This window comes from Oryx dammah, unplaced genomic scaffold (assembly GCF_014754425.2).
Source record: "Oryx dammah isolate SB20612 unplaced genomic scaffold, SCBI_Odam_1.1 HiC_scaffold_3, whole genome shotgun sequence".
NCBI lineage: Eukaryota > Metazoa > Chordata > Mammalia > Artiodactyla > Bovidae > Oryx > Oryx dammah.
The window spans coordinates 14,872,043-14,891,119 of NW_024070187.1; the positions used below are offsets into that span (position 1 = coordinate 14,872,043).

Genomic DNA, 19,077 nt, shown 5'->3' on the forward strand with positions numbered 1-19,077 from the left:
TTTTAACATATTTCTGAACCAGTGAAATTTTGAGCTGGTAGCATGCAGCCCAGTGGTTATTTTACACAGAGAAAATGAAATTAAGGATCAATGTACTTTCCCCAATAGACAGGTCTGGAATAGAGTCAGGACCAAACTCCAGATCTTTTGCTTAGCTGTCATTCATCTTTGTAAATAAATATGTCTCTGAAAGTATGCCTTACTCTCTGAACTAATTTTGAGAATTTTACTACTAAATGTCAATTAGCTGTTAGTTTTTAAGCCCCAGTTATTTATATTCAATATTAACTACCTATCTGGTTATGGGTTAGAAACACACACAATAAATCTTTTCATCAGAATTCCTAGTGGTGTTGCTGGGCACCTTCCTAACATTCTTCTCCATTTCTCCTAAGCTTCTATAGCCCCCTTGCAGGAAAAAAATAATCAACACAAATAGCCAGGTCTTAGTATGTGTTTTGCAGTGCAAAATAAATGTAGAAAAATCATTTAAACTATTTTATTTCTAATAGAAAAATAATCCATTATTTCACTACTCATCTAACTCCTGTTGACTCTTTTTTTAATGAAATACAAATACATCATAAAATTCAAATACTGTGAAAAAATAAACACTACGAACTCTCTTTAGTTTGCTCCCAGGTCTTTCCCCAAACATATACATCACCAACAAACTCTTCCCTCCAAACCCCACAAAAGTGTACATTTGTAAATGTTTTTCTTAAATATATCATAATACAAAAGGCCCTTGTGCCTTGCTTTTTAATTTTCCTCAAAAATATTTCTGGAAGCTCTCTGAATATTGCAATCAACAGAACCATTTCTTTTCAACAGGCTTTAAAATATTCTACTGCAAGGGTTTGCCATCATCTAATTAATATTAACCATCATTTAGTTAGCTCCCCGTTATTTCCAATGTTTTCTTATTACAAACATTGCTGAACAATATACATATATCTAAAATGTGTTTATGAGTGTATCCACAGAGTAAGTTCCTAGTAATGGAATTACTAGGAATTATCATGCTATTCTCTATCTAAAATCCTTTTAATTTCTCCTCACCCCATAGCAGTTAATGTGTGTGTGTGCTCAGTCATGTCTGACTCTTTGTAACCCCATGGACTGTAGCCTGCCAGGCTCCTCTGTCCATAGAATTTTCAAGCAAGAATACTGGAGTGGTCTAATCCAATTATCTCATCTTGATTTGCCAGTCTGCCAAGATCTGGCCCGTGCCCTGCCTCGCCAACCTATCAGTCATTCCTTCCTTATGACCTGGAAACACACCAACCTACAAACTTATCCCTTACCTTTAGAGTGTTTGTACTTGCTCTTGCTTCTGCAAAAGTTAGTGACTCTTTGTCACTGTGGTTTCAACTACTGACCTATAACAAATACACTGGTGATTATTACTCCAGCAAGGATGAGTTTATTCAGAATTAATAGAGAATTACAATTGAGAGTGTGTAACTGTGGTAAACCATGTGCAAGTCACCGCAGAGGAAGGGAAGGAGAACACTCTTATAGAGGGGAAAAGGAAGTGGGGAGGGTGTAATAAACAAAGAGTCCACGTTTTTTCATTGATTCAGTTGTTGCCAGAAAAAAAGAGGAGTCTTTCTTCTTCCTGTTGGGCTCTGCTGTGGTTGCAGGGCAGGAGGGCTCCCCCTTCTGGTATCGCAACTTTATTTAATTGAGATTTCTGTGTATTAATTTTTTATAAGACTCATAGTCACCTTCTCAGTGAAGCCTTCAGCGTTTAAATGAACACTCCCATCTCTTCAGATGATGCTACTTAATTTTAATCTTAGAATGTCACCTTATATGAAATTATTTTGTCTTCTCTGGAATATGAGCTCCAAAAGGGCAGGAGATCTGTCTTTCTTCTTCCCCTGACTCCCAAGAGCTCAGCAGAGCACAGGCTCAAGGAATATCTGGTAAATAAATGGTCAAAGGATAGTGCATTTAGAATGATTAAATAGGCTGCCAAATTGCTTTCCAGGTAAAGTCACCAGTTTTCACTACCACTGACAGTGTCTGTTTTGAATACTCTTAAAAACACATAATACTATCAAGAATCTACCATTTTTTGGTACTTGTCCACTTTAAAGGTCAAGAAATAGGGACTTACCTCCCATTGTAATTTTTCTTCAGACACTGTTAAGAACAAATCAGATATTTGCTTTTAACAAAACCCCAACTCCATCTCCAGAAAATAAACAGGTAATAACAGACAATAAAGTAAGTCAATACAAATTTCTCATACTAGTTTAAAATTGACATGATGCCTAGTGAGAATAACAGTTTAAAAATGGGGTCTTTTAAGGCAAAAGTAGGACTTATCCTTGCAAAATATAGCAAAATATTTGCTGGATTTTCTCACCCTTGTTTCCTTTGTCACTTTCCTTGCTTCTTTAGGAGTCTTCCCTCGTGGCTCAGATGGTAAAGAGTCCACCTGCAGTGCAGGAGACTGGGTTCAATCCCTGGGTCAGGAAGATCCCCTGGAGGAGGGCATGGCAATCCACTCCAGTATTCTTGCCTGGAGAATCCCATGGACAGAGGAGCCTAGTGGGCTCAGTCCAGTGGGGTCACATAGAGTCTGACAGGACTGAAAGACTAACCAAAAACATGCCTCCCTTCTTTCATCTACTTAAATCACTTCACTTTACAAATATTTATTGCTTACTCATATGCCCAGGTGCAGTGCTAAAATCCTGATCTAATCAGGCCACACCCACCTTCCACCATAAGACTACTAAGTCTTTTGGCCTAGACTTTTGCTGCAGAAGTCTCTAGAATAACAACCCTGAAATGGAGAGATGAGGAAAGTTTGTATATGGAATATTTGGGAGCATCAACTTATAAATTAATTTGCCATATATGTGTGTGTATGCGCATGCCTGCAAAGTTGGTTCAGTCTTGTCCAACTCTTTGCGACACGATGGCCTGTAGCCCACCAGGCTCCTCTGTCCGTGGGATTCTCCAGGCAAGAACACTGGAGTGGGTTGCCATGCCCTCCTCCAGGGGATCCCCCTAACGCAGGGATTGAACCAGCGTCTCCTGTGTCTCCTGAATTGGCAGGCGGGTTCTTTACCACTAGCGCTACCTGGGAAGTCTGTCTGTCTCTCTCTATATATACTGGATTAAAAAAAAAAAAACCTAACTTTTTGTTATACCCTCCTTATTTAAAGAGACGTTTCTCACAGTTTCCAGTTTTCAGTGGTTTGAGGCACTCGACTTTAAATGAAAATATCCTCTTTGGACTGCCTTGGAGGTGGGGAGGTGCGGAGAAAGAGAATTTTCTTCCTGGTCCTAATGTCCACCTAATTTTTAAAGCATAGGTTCATTATTATTCTTATATTTTAAGCTTACAATTACATGCGTATATTATTAGATGCCTCGATGTCCCATTTCACTTTTCTTAATTTGTGGGGAATGAGTGGAGGGAGGGACAGAGTAAAAAATACTTCCTTCTGAGTAAAGAAAGAGGGTGTATATGGAAACTGAGATTAAAACACTGGTGTGAGACTGGGAGGTCAGTAGGGGTCAATGGTACGTTTAGCCCTCTCCTCAAAGGTGATTCTGTTCCACCTACACCCGTAAAATACATAAAGCGAATTTCTTATGCATGCAAATAGTTTTTGCATTGGACCAGTTGGTCCAGTTCTCCTATCTGCTAACTTGCTTACCCTCTTTGTTTAATTTCACTATCTCTCTGCTGCTGCACTATCTCTACCCTTTCCCATATCCAAATCCTCCACCTAACCTCCCTCCTCTTCTGGCTTCTAGTCACTCTCGACTTTCTGCCACCTTCGCCCTCAGCATCCCCAGCCGGCACGTGACTGGGGGGCTCTGCAGACCGGGCCCCAAGTTTCCTTGAATCAGAGCCAGAGCTCGGTGGTGAGCGACCTGGACGGTGCGGCAGGGGCAAGGAGGTAGCAAATGCGTTCGTTTCACGTGGCATCAGCGCAAATTTGCCTAGAGTTCTTGGCGAGGAAGCGGGCAGGTTTTATTATTTACTTAGAGCCTACGTACTAAGCTCTCCCTGGGGCTTCGCTTGGTTTTCAGAAACTTCATTCAAACGCCAGGCGAAGCGGCCCACGAGGTCGGGACTGGGCGTTGTAGATGACCTCAAAGCTACTTCCTCCCCTTCCAAGCCCTTCTTTCTCTTCCCTAGTCACCTTTACGTATACAAAACTGCCCCCGGGGCTAGAGAGGTCTCGCTCTCTCTCACAAAGGGTTAAAATTTGTCGGATCGCATGATGGGGAGGAGATTCCCCACAGACAAGTAAAAAGGGCGATGGACAAACGTGCGGGCACTAAGACCGCAAGGCATTCATTTCCTCCGACGGTGGATGCGGACGCCGGGAGGAGGAGAGTCCCGGAGAGAGGAGCTGGGAGCAGAGGCGCAGGCAATGCTCAACCCCGACTGTAGCTGAGAGAGGCTGGGGGAAACCGGTTGCCGGAGATCGACCGGCGAGGGGAAGACCTTGGGGGGTGGGTGGGGGAAACAGACTGGAGAGCACTCGAAATCTAGCGCTTTACAGATTATTTTATTTTGTGTAGAGAATACGTAGCGACTCCGAAGATCAGCCCCAGTGAACATGTCAGTGTTGACTTTACAAGAATATGAATTCGAAAAGCAGTTCAACGAGAATGAAGCCATCCAGTGGATGCAGGAAAACTGGTAGGTGATGCTTTCGTGTGATGCTGTCCCCAGGAGCCCCGCGCGTTTTCCCCGTGTGCCTTAATGTCGGTACTCCCTTTCTGGGGCGTGAATGGAGCGAGGAACCGCGGGTAGCGGGAGCGGATCGCTGAGTTCCCGGGTCTCCCCCGTGCAGGAGGCATTGGGGCTGCATGAAGCGCGTGAGTCTGTGGGTGCCCCTGGGTGAACCGTGGCTACACATGCATCTTTAACATAGATTATATAACATAGAACATACATGTGTACATAGAGTGCGACAGGGAAGGCGGGAGAGACGCCACAGACCCTACCTGTGCTGCTCCTGGTTTCCCTCTAGATTTGGGTTTTCTTGCTTGGCCTCCTGCAAGCAGAGTGTGAAAGGCAGTGGAGACAGGACCCGGTCTCCGGCTCTGTTTAACCCTCTCCCATCCGCCGTTCTCTGCTCTCTGGTCCTCGCCCTTTTCCCTTTCCTCCTGTCTGTCCTTCCTTTCTCCTTGCTGCTCTCCTACTTCACTGTCTTCCTCCTTGCTGCTCCCCAGCCAGATTCCTCCTTTCCTGGACCCCTTTTCCCCACGCAGATCCCTTTCCAGTTTCATGAAGAGACGGAGGCGGGGAGTGGGGGAGGAGGGGACAATGAAAACAGTAATAAAAATGAATGAACCCGAGCGAGTGGAGCCACGCCATTATTAAGTTTGTTTTACGGAAACGCCTTTTGGACACACTGGATTCTAATTTAGTGGGAAGCTGCTGATTGGAGTTGAGACAGATTAAAAACCCCTGGTCCGCAGAGTCCTTGTGGGGTGGGGAGTGTTCCCCACACAACTTCTAACCTGGGAAAGCATCTTTCTTGTTAACTGTATTCCCTCCGCCAGTCCTTTTGGAAATCCCTGTGTGGGAAGCGATCCCGTGTCACCTTGCAATATTTAACAGGGGAGGGTGTGTATGTTCATCTCGCTTCTAGCTTGTAGACGGAGCTGCTGTGGCAGACATTCTCTAACCACCCCACCTTAAGCCCGTGTCTGACGATCAGTAAAGAGAAAGCCCAAGGCAACCCCCAGCTAGGCAGCTGCTGGCAGCCTCCCAGGTACTGTTGGAGAGGGTCGGGCCGAGGGGGCTCTCAGAAGGTGGGGGATTCCGCCTGCCGCGTGCGCTAGCGCGTGCCCCCGGCGCCCTCACGACCTGCCTTCCCTCCCCCAGGTTATCAATGGGAAACCGGAGACGCTAGCGCGCCTGGAGGCTGGGGCGGGTGGGTGCTCTGCGCCGGAACCCAGGAAGGGGAACTCAACGCCTTCTCCCCGGGAGGTTCGGCCGCCGCTCCCGCCTCCTCCCTCGCGGCCGGCCCGCAGGGGACCGTAGCTGGCCATTTGCGGCCTCAGCGCGGCCGGGCCCGCCCCCTGCGCTGGGCGCGCCGGCGGGGCCGGGCCGGTTGGGGCGGGCGCGGCGCGCGGCCCGGCGCGCTCACACTTGCTGCGGCGTGGTTGGGGGCTTCCTCGGGCGCGGGGGCGGAGGGCCACAGCCGGAAGCCAGGAGGGCCGCGCGATTCGCTCGGAAGGCTGGGAAGTGCGGCAGCGCTCTGGGCCGAGGCCCGTCCTGGGCCTCCGAGGACGAAGGCGCCGAGGGTGGGCCCGGAAGACGGTTGTGCACCGAGAGGCTCGATTCCGTAGGAGTTTAGACAATTAAGGCCTCTGCGCTTGGGGAAGCCAAGCCTCCCTCGGGCCCCACCAAAGGGACCTTCTTTACAGGCACTTCCTCCTCCCGCGTAGGGGGTGGCGCTGAAGGCCGGGCGGGGGCGGTGCCTGGGGGCGGGGTGGCGCCGGGAGCCGCGCGGCGGACCAGCAGAAGGCGAAGGTCTTCTCTGCGACTGTTTGTCGTGGTGTCTTGTCACGCCGCTGAGTCCATCTTCCCGCCCCATCGGCCCTGCGCTCTCTGTGTTTCCTAATATCTGACCAGTCTCCAACTTGCTGCACCCTTGTTGAACCTGCCCCTCCGGAGCTGGCCTCCCCTCAGGCCGGCTGCTCCAGCTCACTGTGGGCTAGCCCCTCTCCTTGCACCTCCTCGGTGGATACTCCTACTCACTTGTTGCCTTTTCTCTGGGGCCACTTTCTGTGTTTCCAGTACCACTTGGTACTATTTCCCGCCTCTTTCTCTATTGGACTTCCCTGGTGACTCAGACCATAAAGCGTCTGTCTACAATATGAGAGACTTGGGTTCGATCCCTGGGTTGGGAAGATTCCCTGGAGAAGGAAATGGCAACCCACTCCAGTACTCTTGCCTTGAAAATCCCATGGACGGAGGAGCTTGGTGCAGGCTACTATCTATGGGGTCTCGAAGAGTCGGCACGACGGAGCGACTTCACTTTCACTTTCTCTATTGACCAATACACCAAACATCAAACAGGGCCTAACCCTCTGGGGATTGAAAATGGGAAAAATGCACCAATTATCTTCGCCTGTTGGACTCTTACCACTCTTAGCTCTTTTTCTGTACATTTCATCTGGCAGTATCTTTCCTAGCTTTTTATTCATATGCGTAAGTATTTAGATGTATGTCTGTGCCTTCTAGGAGAAGGAAATGGCAACCCACTCCAGTATTCTTGCCTGGAGAATTCCATGGATGGAGGAGCCTTGTCGGCTACAGTCTATGGGGTTACAGAGAGTCGGACACGGCTGAGTGACTAACACACACTGTGCCTCCTGCTAGACCATCATCTCTTCAGGGCATGCTTCTCATTCCGCTCTTGAATGCACCTTGAAGAATGCATTGTACAGGCAGATGCCTGGGGAAAGTCTTAACTAGTGAGTTAAAGTGATGATGGATGTCTATTTTATTGCGAGCACAGCTACCTGAACCTTAGCAGACTTGGCCTTCCCTTGAGTTTTGAATACTATGCCATAGTCACATATTAGAAGTTCCCCTTCCTGACTTTTTCTCTCTTTGACCCTAATTGTCTTGTTTCCTTTTTATATCCCAGAGTGTATGCATTTCTCCCAGTATCCTTGGGTGCCCATTTTATAAACCTCTCCCAAAATGTCAACAGCCAAAAAGTCTTGAACTAGGTTAATAAGAAAATGAAGGTTTTTTCCTTTTCATTTCCCTTGTAAACCAAAGCTTACACCCTCTTGAGGAGAGGGAACGTTTAGGAAGCACAAGGTCTTGCATTTGCCAGACTCATTAACTACAGATGACTTGAAATAATTTCTGGAGGAAAAACAATGTTGTGAAGTTTCTACTGTATTTTTTTGACAAATTATTTTCAGTTGTCCTTAAAAATTCCCTAGACATAGCCTCAAATAAAACTCAGTTTACAGAATTAAGTTATAACTTATCTCTCAAAGATTAAGCTGCACTCACTGTGTTTTGAAGAATTGTAAGGAAGGTCAGGAGTTTGTCAGGATGCTGTCTGCACTACCTTTTGAATATGATTTAAGAAGGCCTTTATTAAACTTATCCTATAATCTGTACTCATTACTTTATTACATATTAATGTAATGGGACCCTTATTTTGGAGTGATGTTTTTATAAACTAAAGAGTTCAACTGAGGCAAGTTTATCAGGTTTATTGCTGCTCAAACAATGATTAGCCCTGTATTCATTGTTTTAGACATGGGATAAATACTATAGACCATTTTACTTTTCTAGCAAATAGTTTCACATATAATACATTAGAAAAACTATGGAAAAATCAGAGTAATAAATATGCCTTGGAGAATCACCCTGAGCCACATCTTTATATGGCAATTAAAAAATATCCTGGGTTATATTATCTGGTAAATGAGGGTATATTGCATGAGATAGAGGAAAATACCTGCTTTTAGCTTAACATTTTTAAGTTCTGATTTGACACTGAAAAGCCCTTGTGGTTTTACAGCATTGAAAATAGAGGCGTTTTGTTCTTTTATGAGATGTCTGGGCTTTACCTGTTATTTTCACAAATAGCTGACTTCATTTATTAGGTCTGCTGGGAAGGGGGCAAAATCGCCTAGGGATTGGTAAAGTGACATAAAATTCACTGACTGAGAAGGGCAGCTGGGCTCTGCTCTGCCTTCTCTTTCAGCAGCTTGCCAGGTCTGTGCTAGCAGTGGTAGATGCTAGTTGCTTCAGTTGTAATTGTCTGACCAATGGTGATTATCTTCTGATGTCGGCTGACACGGTGTTCACCAATAAGAAAGCAGGAGGCCTGTGCTGACTGCTTTAACATTATGTATGTGAGGTGACGTCATCACAGGGTTTGCCTAGAACCTCACGAAACCCTCCCCCGCTCCCCCCTCCCCTCCCCTCTGGCATCCTTCACATCCAGCCTTTCACTGCTTTGTATATTTTTCTGACCTTCTTTCCACCCGTGGCAATGGTTATAAAGATTTTTATTGTTTTTATATTTTGTATGCTGTGTTTGAGATCTATAAGAGTGTGGGGATTTTTAGAAGTAAATACTGTCTGGTTAAGGAAACTACAGATTGGTTTTTACTAAGGGCAAAAATTAAACACTGTTAAAAAGAAATTGCACATCTTTTTGTTTTTTGTTAGATGTGAGATTTGGAAGGTAACATACAATTTCAATATGAAAAAACATAAAAGTATTATAAGCCTGTGTTAGATTTTTACTAAAAATATAGCATTTAATGTCTATCACACTTTGGAATGCAGGCTGTTTTTCCTGTAGTGACAATTGCTTTGCATTGATCTCTAAAATCCTCCTTGTGACTTGTATGTTTTTGTAAGAAAAGTGGCTGTAAAACAGTACCGTCTGTGGTCATAAGACAGAAAAGGCCACAATGTGTCATTTAATCAATACAAATTTGGTCAGCTGTCTAGGAAACTACTGTGTCCACACTGTACCCAGTGTGTTTTTTGCCATTTAGTTTGGAGAATCACAGTTCATATTAGCCTTAAAACTGAAAATCCTAAGTGTGAGGAACTTAACATTCATTCAATAAACTTTAGAAAGCACTTGAGATGTTGGCCTCTTATGCACTAGGTTAAGAGTGAGAACACAGAAAATGTATACAGAAGAAAATTGTGATCTCTGATGTGATCCTAGCAAATAATATTGTGTAAGAACTTTAATCTGAACTTTTATGTGATGTATATTCATGCAGTCTGGTTTCTCTAGGGTTTCCAGGAATAATGCAAATTATTTTATGATTATCTGTCTCTATATTCGCATTAGTAACTAAATATGAATATAGTGATAAAGTGTTTACATAGGCCTTTTGTTAAATTGGAAGTTAAATTTTGTGGTCTAGACATGACTCCTTGGTGCTTTTAATGTTCAGTTCAGTTCATTTCAGTCCAGTCTCTCATTCGTGTCCGACTCTTTGTGACTCCATGAATCGCAGCACGCCAGGCCTCCCTGTCCATCACCAACTCCCGGAGTTCACTCAAACTCATGTACATCGAGTCAGTGATGCCATCCAAGCATCTCATTCTCTGTCGTCCCCTTCTCCTGCCCTCAATCTTTCCTAGCATCAGGGTCTTTTCAAATGAGTCAGCTCTTTCCATCAGGTGGCCACAGTATTGGAGTTTTAGCTTCAACATCAGTCCTTCCAAAGAACACCCAGGACTGATCTCCTTTAAGATGGACTGGTTGGATCTCCTTGCAGAAGGGACTCTCAAGAGTCTTCTCCAACACCACAGTTCAAAAGCATCAATTCTTTGGTGCTCAGCTTTCTTCACAGTTCAACTCTCACAGCCATTCACGACCACTGGAAAAGCCATAGCCTTGACTAGACGGACCTTTGTTGGCAAAGTCATGTCTCTGCTTTTGAATATGCTATCTAGGTTGGTCATAACTTTCCTTCCAAGGAGTAAGCGTCTTTTAATTTCGTGACTGCAATCACCATCTGCAGTGATTTTGGAGCCCAAAAATATAAAGTCTGACTTTATATTTAACTGTTTCTACTTTTTCCCCATCTATTTGCCATGAAGGGATGGGACCAGATGCCATGATCTTAGTTTTTAATCTTAGCTTTTAATGTTAGATGATAGTAAATTCTAAGTGTCAGGATCACATTGGAATTTAATTACAAAGTCAATCCACTCTAGATCCAAAATTTGCTTTGCCTGTTTATCTTTAAGGAGAATCTATTTTGTGGGAAAGTTTTGAGAGGGGAAAGAGGCTTAGAAATACTTTGGAGAGCATAAACAACCATCTGACCTGTCTTAAGCCAACAAAGTAAAATGGAGTACAGCAAATCAAGAATTCATATTTGGTTCAGTGATCTGGATATTTCATGCCCAACACTTTCTAAGATGAATTATCCAAAAATTGTTGCTACAATTCACTTAATTTGTCATGTCTGGATACAGGTGAGCTGAGCTGGCTTTTATTAATAAGAATCAGACAGCAGTCCACAAATTTGCCTTAGCTTTCTATTTTTATTCTTAGCTTCAAATCCATCTGGTCCACCTACTTTCCATTTATCTTTGTTAGAAGAGCACAGACACTTACCTGGAAGAGTTTACTTTCGGAAAAGTACCCATATCATAGTTATTCCTGTTGATAGTCTAAGGAAATCCGAATGAAAATATAACATGGCTTTATTGAAAGGTAAAGGCTCATAACTTCATTCTTTGTTTGTATTCTGATGATGAGTATATGGCTTCCCTGGTGGCTCAGAGGGTAAAGCGTCTGCCTGCAATGCAGGAGAGCTGAGTTCAGTCACTGGGTGGGGAAGATCCCCTGCAGAAGGAAATGGCAACCCACTCCAGTACTCTTGCCTGGAAAATTCCATGGACAGAGGAGCCTGGTAGGCTGCAGTCCATTGGATCACAAAGAATTGCACACAACTGAGCAACTTTACTTCTTCTGTGAGTATATACAGGCAGGTATAACATGTAAAGTTCAGAACTTTAACAGCATCCTTAACTGTATTTAACTTACAATAATTTTATAAGATTAATCCTTTTTTGAAAGAAGACTGGCCTAGTCAAAAATGGATTTGTAATTTTAAGTTCATTGAGCAAAAAGCATCCTGAATCCCAGATCTTTGTAAGTCATCTAAGCTTACATCTAAGCTTTGTAAGTCATCAAGCTTACAATTTTATTGTGATTTCTTTCTGTACTGAGTACTCATGATTTTAAGTTTCAAGGTTATTTATCTTAGTATATTAGAATGACAGGTATTCTTAGGAACCCTTTTGTTGAGTCAGTCACCCACTGTGAACTTCCTAAAATTTAACTTTAAACCTGTGTGTCCAAAATAATGTACAAATGAAAGATTCATTTTCTTAAAGATAAATTTCAGATGTCTTTCGCTCAACCCTTAATTTTTTTTTAAACAATCGTTTAAATTCTGAGACTGATTTTTTTTTTCCTGGATTTTATTTAAAATTTATTGTAATGAGGTCTGCACAAAAGAAAGGGGTGAAGAGTGGGGAACATTCAGGGGCCACAGGAATGTGGCCAGTGTCACAGGTTCTTAGTGGGGGAGAGGGGTGAAAAGAGAAGGCCAGGCTGGAGCTGGTGTGGAGTAGGGAAGGGGGAGACTGTGGCTGCATCCTCCCACCCCAGGAAGCGCCTCTCATCCCTGAAGCCCCTCCTTTGCCCTGGGCCCCCGGGGTCCCATCCCTTGTCCTGCCTCGGGCCCAGTGGCTTCTTTGCTCCTCTTGACTTGTTTTCCCTTGGCAGATTTTTAAGCAGGATAATGTTCAGGGCCTGACCTCAAACAATCCCACCTGAAGAAAGTACAGCCTTTGTGAGGCTGAATTTTTGAACTGACTATTAACACTTAATGGGCAGCACACAAGATCATTCTTTGAAGACTGGCAAGATTAATGAAATGCATGTTTATGCATAAATGTCCATACATTTACTTAGAAAAGTATATGTTTATGTATATACACACAAACCTGTAAGTACACATAACTATGTTAAAATGACTTTAAAAAGCTGAAAACCGATACCCCATTAAAGACAGCTTTTTGTGTATTTCCTGCTAATAGGAGAGCATCTTCCTTGGGAATTCCCTGGAGTTCCAGTGGTTAGGACTTGATGCTTTCACTGCCATGGGCCAAGGTTCAATCCCTGGTTGGGGAACTGAGATCCCACAAGCTACCTAGTGCAACAAACACAGGAACAGAAGCATCTTCCTGAACCCAATGTACTTTTCTAAAATTTGCTGCAAATAGGTCCTAATTTGAATATTTTGTCAAGTTTTTAAACTAAATACTATTTTAGTAAAGTTCTTAAAACTACAAAATTTGAACATTTAGTACTTGAATTTAACCCCAGTTACTAATAAATTTAAAAAATCTTCAATATGGGTAATAGTAGGGGAAACCCTCAAGTCCCAATTGCCTGGCTCCTTCTATTTATAATAGAAGTACGATATAAAAGTTTTTAAGATAATTGGTCCACTCCAACCGGGGTAATTGACTTTTTCAGGTGAAGTGGGTTCAGTTGAATTGAACGCTTTGAACTTGAGAATTTCATGATCTTGTTTTAGGAGCCTCAATGAGGTAGTGGCAGTGCAGGGGTGGCGCCTGGTAGGTTTACACCTGAAACTTTCTTTTCTTTTTTTTTTTTTTTAATGTGTGAGATTTCTCTTGAACTCTATGGATGCCTTAAGCATTTAAAAGCTGGTATAGCAGTGGTTATCATTACAATAAGAGGGTAGGAAGCTCTATAAAAAGTTACTCTAAATATCAAAGTCTGTAGTTTCCTTTCAGTTTTATGACTTTTTGACACAGATTTAAAGATCTTAGGAAGGAGGGTAAGTTTTCTTCATTCTGAAGTAATGATACTAACAGTTGAGAACATGGTCATTTACTGATTGCAGGTATCCTTTTAAAATGTTTTATATATGTTAATAACTAAATCCTCCCAGCCACCCTTTGATGTATTATCTTTTTGATTTTAAACAACAGGAAATGAGGCCCAATGGGGTTTCACAAGTTGGAATTTGTATGTAGGGATGAAAAAAGAGAAATGGGCTCCAGCATTGACCAAAGCTTAGCCACCCAGGCCTTAATCATCCCCCTGTTTGTGTTAGAATAAATATTCAATCAATAAAAAAATGTGCTTGGAGACTTGGCAGCACTGTAAACATGGAAGAGATCTGCAGTTTTTAGTTTAGGATCTTACAGTGTCTGTTTCCTATTGTTCAATAAGTGGATCCTGAACACTGAAGGCAAGAATAACTACAAAAAGCACTATTAATGTTATAATTGCCCTATACGGATACTGTAATCACGCAGAACGATTATTTTTGGAATATTACTTAATCAAAATCTATCAGTACTTTTAAAATTGTGGAAAGCCATGTCACCTTTAATAATGCTTCTATCATAAAATATTTCAGTTTCATCTCAAACCATGACACACTGACTTGGAACATTTCTTACAAAGCATACTTTCTATCTGCTTTTCTATGCTCTATTCTTTGTCCACTCAGCTTGGTTCTAGACTCCAGGCTTGTACTTCTACCTGTTAATTCTGCCTGTCAGCAGGGGGAAAGAATATATTTATATACGTGTATGTCTGTATGTGTATATATGGGCTGCCAGGTGGCAGTAGTGGTAAAGAACCCACCTGCCCATGCAGGAGCCATGAGACATGGATTCGATCCCTGGGTATTCTTGCGTGGAGAATCCTATGGACAGAGGAGCCTGGCAGGCTACAGTCCATAGGGTTGCAAAGAGTCTGACACAGCTTAAGCGACTTGGCATGCATGCACGCAGACTCACACACACCCATATGTATGACTTGGAGATGTCCCTGTTCTTAAAGGTCAGTTCCTCCAGTGTGAAGAAATAGAGCCTGTTAAAATTCAGTTTTAAATCCTTTTCCTGATTTTAAAGTAAATATTTATTATAGAAAAAAGAAATAAAAACGTTAAAAAGCATAAAGATTCCAGAAAGAAAACACCTTTAATTCTTATCCAAGGGTAACCACTGTTCTTTGCCACATTTCTTTCAGCCTTGTTTTTAAGATTTTTATGTACTTTAGATCATTCAGTGCATGTCAGCAGTGAACTGAGTTGTCTCTTATATGCCAGGGACCGCACTGGATAGTTTTTAATCACCTACTGCCTCATTACAACTTTATATGTTGCTTTTGTTTCCTCTTTACATTATAAATGTTTTTCATGTCACTAAAACCTCTCCTCTCCATAGGTATAATTTTCAGTGACTATTTAACATTGTATTGTTTGAACTTTAGGTAACCATTCCCTTATATGTTAGGTTGAACGTGTTAAATTTCTAATATTTTTGCTGTAGAAATAGACCTCTTGACATCATAGGAGGTCATCAAGAGTATACGGCCCAAAGCTGACCAGAAAGCCAGCCCTGGGCAATCAAAGCTCCTCACGCTTCACCTGCCCTTGGAATGTGTTTTGCCCGCTGTTCCCACAGCAGGAGCCGTTTCAGGGATGCAGCCTTGAGAGGGTGATGTGTTGCTGAGATCATCTGGATGATACGCGCACTGAGCCTCATTAAGGACAGTATATGGACTCCTAGCTCTGGTCGGCAGCCGCCCAAGACCAGCCTGGTAGGCAAGTCCCTTGCTCACTACCTGCCACCCTACCCGTCTCGAGCGGCTGCCTTCTTTTTTGGCCTCTTCCTGCCTTCCAGTGTAAGGGGTCCACTTTCAAATTTCACTTTGGAACTCCTGGGGATACAAACTAACAGCTCTCCTTCTAGGCCCGGAGTTGACATTGCAGTGGGCATCTTGAGCCCTTCTTTGTGATGAGAGGACAGGTAAAATGTGCCATGCTATTAAAGATGTTTTATAATTAACCTGTTATTACTAATGCTTAACTCATACGTGGCCTGACCACTGGGCCCCTATCCACTGTAGGGTGATTCCCCTTTAAGACCTAGTGTTGTAGATGGAATTTGTGCTTTTAACCCCAGCAATTTTGACTTGGAGAATGCTCCAGCAATCCAGGAAATGAAACAGTTTGGGGTTTTTTGTTTGCTTGTTTGTTTTTTTGCTTAAGTTCTCAGCACAGTTATGTTTGCTTTCTTTTATTGTCTGGTAGGTAGGAAATCTTGGAGGTAAAAGCTTATGTCCTTGTGAAAAATGGCCCCACAAAGGAGTGCAACACTGGGTACTGACTCTAAAAGTAAGAGAAGATTAAGGGATCAAGGAACATTGTGATCCTTAATCAGGAAAAAAATAGGTGGTTTAATTAAGTTTTCTATATTAAAGGAGGATTCTTCAACTGTTTTTGCTGACATCCACCTAAAAGATGTTTGAAAAATTATGTACTGCCTCACACATTTAATATTTTTTCCTTTGTAAGTTGAAGTAAATTAAATTTTTAATAGGGATAGAAGAAATAAGATGAGGATGGGCTAGTTTTAATCAATATTTCATGACTTGGTAAGATAGGTTTATCTTTTTAGTGAGTAATGGACAACAAATCTGAAATGCATAAGATTCCAGTCCATGGTTTCATTCATTGTTAGCTGAAAAAAACAGTCTGTATTCCACACTGATAACATTTAAAAGACTTCCGGTATACTCATCCTATACTGTTTCTGGTTGGTAAGAATTCAGAGCAGCTTAACATTCAAAATGTGTGGTCTGATCAGTAGGGGAAAAAAATGAAGATTATCATCATGCCTCACATCATTGTTCATTTTTACTCTGCTTTGGGGGCAAGAAGGAGAGATGCAGGTAATGTCTTAAATGATCCTTTCTTGACTATAGAGAAGGTTATAGCCGATAACATTTCTGTGTCTGTTGCCATTAGGGCTATTCTCCTAATCGGGCAAGTGTCAGTCACTCAGTCGTGTCTGACTCTTGGCAATTCCAGGGACTGTAGCCCGCCAGCCTCCTCTGTCCATGGGATTTCCCAGGCAAGAATAACTAGAGTGGGTTGCCATTCCCTTCACCAGGGGATCTTCCCAACCCAGGGATCAAACCCAGGTCTCCTGCATTGTGGTGGACTCTCTACCACCGAGCCACCAGGGAAGCCTCTAATTGAGCAAAACACTTCCTTATTCTTGACTTGGTCAACCATTGAAAGAACCTGAGAACTTTCTCAGGAAGCTCCTTTCAGTCCATTCTACTTGGGGTGGCTCTGATTATTAGAAGACTGTTCTAATTACTGCCTGAAAGTTACCATCCTCCTAGTCCTGACTAGCTGTAATTTATTCTCACATCTCTGTGACTGTCTTGGATGCATTTGAAAATGACTCCTATCTCCTCTCTAGGCTTTCTTTTTTAGAATGTCATCAGCAGTCCTCTAGTAATCCACATGGATACTTGTGAAAAATAAAAAATTAGAACTCCTATACTTTTGAATAATTAAATGTTACCTACTAGGAAACTCCTGAGAAAGATATTAAAACTTACTCAAATTTGGCACTTATACATTAAAATGAGTAAGCCTATATTAGAGGTGCAGCAGGCGAGGGGGGACTTCTAATTTAGTATTCTGCTGAAAAGTCTGCCACGTGGTGCTTTGGAACATTACAAAGCTCCTATTGTATATGACATTCTGGAAATTTTAAGGACTCTGTTAACCCTGAGCCACTGGGCTTGTCTTGAGTTGTAGTTGCTTTTCAGTGACTGTTCCTGCTTTCATGTTTGCAGAAACATTTTTTGGAAACTATTTCATGATGGCTGATATTGTTTATGATTATACTGCTTTGGTTGGTGCTCAGCTCTTCTTCAAGGCAATGGCACCCCACTCCAGCACTCTTGCCTGGAAAATCCCATGGGTGGAGGAGCCTGGTGGGTCGCAGTCCATGGGGTCGCTAAGAGTCGGACAGGACTTTGTGACTTCACTTTCACTTTTCACTTTCATGCATTGGAGAAGGAAATGGCAAGCCACTCCAGTGTTCTTGCCTGGAGAATCCCAGGGATGGGGGAGCCTCATGGGCTGCCATCTGTGGGGTCGCACAGAGTCGGACACGACTGAAGCGATTTAGCAGCAGCAGCAGCAGCAGCTCTTCTTCAGTTCTTTATAATTACTGGGCTTACTTTCTACCGACAAAAGGGTAGCTTGGGGGTAAAGAAAAAAAAAAAAAGTGAGAACCGAGTTCTGTGTCCTCGATCCTTAACCAGGTGTTTGGGCCAGGGTCACACGGAGAGTTTGTTTTTCCTCGGAATACACGTGTATGGGCTTCATCTCTGAGATTCAGAAATGATGGGTCCTTGGTGGGGCCCAGGTACTAGGAAAGATCTTCCAAGCTGAAGCTTGTGTCAGCGACGAGCGCTGCCCTGGTAACTGCTGATTTCATCTCCGTCTCTGGGTCTGTCTTCTCAGGTCGTTGATCTCACACATTGGACGCCTCTTCCTCTTCCAGCCTGCTTTGCCTCCTTTGTCAGCTCCCTGGGACCAGGATATCAAGCTGCCCAACACCCTGCTATTCCTCCTTATCTCTAATGCACAACAAAGACCTTTGTGATCTGGGCCTCAATTTGCTTCCTCTCAATGGTTTCCATTGCCAGTCACCTCCTTCAGGCCCCCGTCACTCCTTTTGTTTCCTACCTCCATCTCTCCTTGCTCACTTTCCTGCCCAAGCTCTCTGCCTTCTCCTGTCACTCCTATGGTAAAAAACTCTCAATGGTTTCCCACTGTCTGTAGGATAAATCCAAAATGTTCTGATTGATTTGAAAGGTCATTCAAAATCCAGCTCCAAGATTATCTTCCTAATGTTACCTGTTGAAAGGACTTCCCTGGTGGCTCAGACGGTAAAGTGTCTGCCTACATGCAGGAGACCTGGGTTCGATCCCTGGGTCGGGAAGATCCCTTGGAGAAGGAAATGGCAACTCACTCCAGTATTCTTGCCTGGAGAATCCCATGGATGGAGGAGCCTGGTGGGCTACAGTCTATGGGGTTGCAAAGAGTCGGACACGACTGAGCGACTTCACTTTCTCCCAGGCCTATTCAAATAAAAATTCCTTCTCTTCCCCACCCATCAAAATCTGTTGCTTTTTTTTGTGTGTGTGTGTGGTTTGCTTGCACTTGGCTCATAAATAGGTTAGTATTCTTTCTTCTATATTGGGCTTCCCTGATGGTTCAGATGGTAGAGAATTTGTCTGCAATGCAGGCGATCTGGGTTCGATCTCTGTGTCAGGAAGATCCCCTGAAGTAGAAAATTGCAACCCACTCCAGTATTCTTGCCTGGCGAATCCCATGGACAGAGAAGCCTGGTGGGCTACAGTCCATGGGGTCACAAAGAGTCAGACTCGACTGAGTGACTTTCACTTTTCTCTCTTCTGTCTTTGAAATAAGTGCCTATCACAGAATTTGGCGTGTAGTTGCCCTTACTGTGTGTGGACTAGATGAATGCAGGTATGCATGGATGTTATTGTTGTTTAGTGGCTAAATCCTGTCTGACTCTGCAACCCCCTGGACTGTAGCCCACCAGTCTCCTCTGTGCATGGTAGTGCTGGAGTAGATTGCCATTTCCTTTCCAGAGGATCGTCCCGACGCAAGGAC

General features: G+C 43.3%; 1 protein-coding gene and 1 long non-coding RNA gene across 3 annotated transcripts in view; one reads left to right on the top strand and one right to left on the bottom strand.

Annotated features, from left to right (window-relative positions):
- Positions 1–1,389: 1,389 nt before the first annotated feature.
- Positions 1,390–5,406, bottom strand: LOC120861722. Its single transcript, XR_005720592.1, has 2 exons — positions 4,990–5,406; positions 1,390–1,928 (listed from the first exon to the last, which is right to left on the bottom strand). It is a non-coding gene; the product is annotated as an uncharacterized LOC120861722 (long non-coding RNA).
- Positions 4,295–19,077, top strand: part of ELOVL6 (ELOVL fatty acid elongase 6) — a 148,636-nt gene continuing 133,853 nt past the window's right edge. The window contains exons 1-2 of one of the 2 annotated variants that reach the window (XM_040237469.1): positions 4,295–4,406; positions 4,561–4,681. In XM_040237469.1, coding sequence (XP_040093403.1) covers positions 4,599–4,681 — 83 coding nt within the window. In that variant the 5' untranslated portion in view covers positions 4,295–4,406; positions 4,561–4,598. Of the gene's footprint in view, positions 4,407–4,560; positions 4,682–5,528; positions 5,763–19,077 lie in introns of those variants that run through there. The other variant, XM_040237470.1, reaches the window with a different exon arrangement.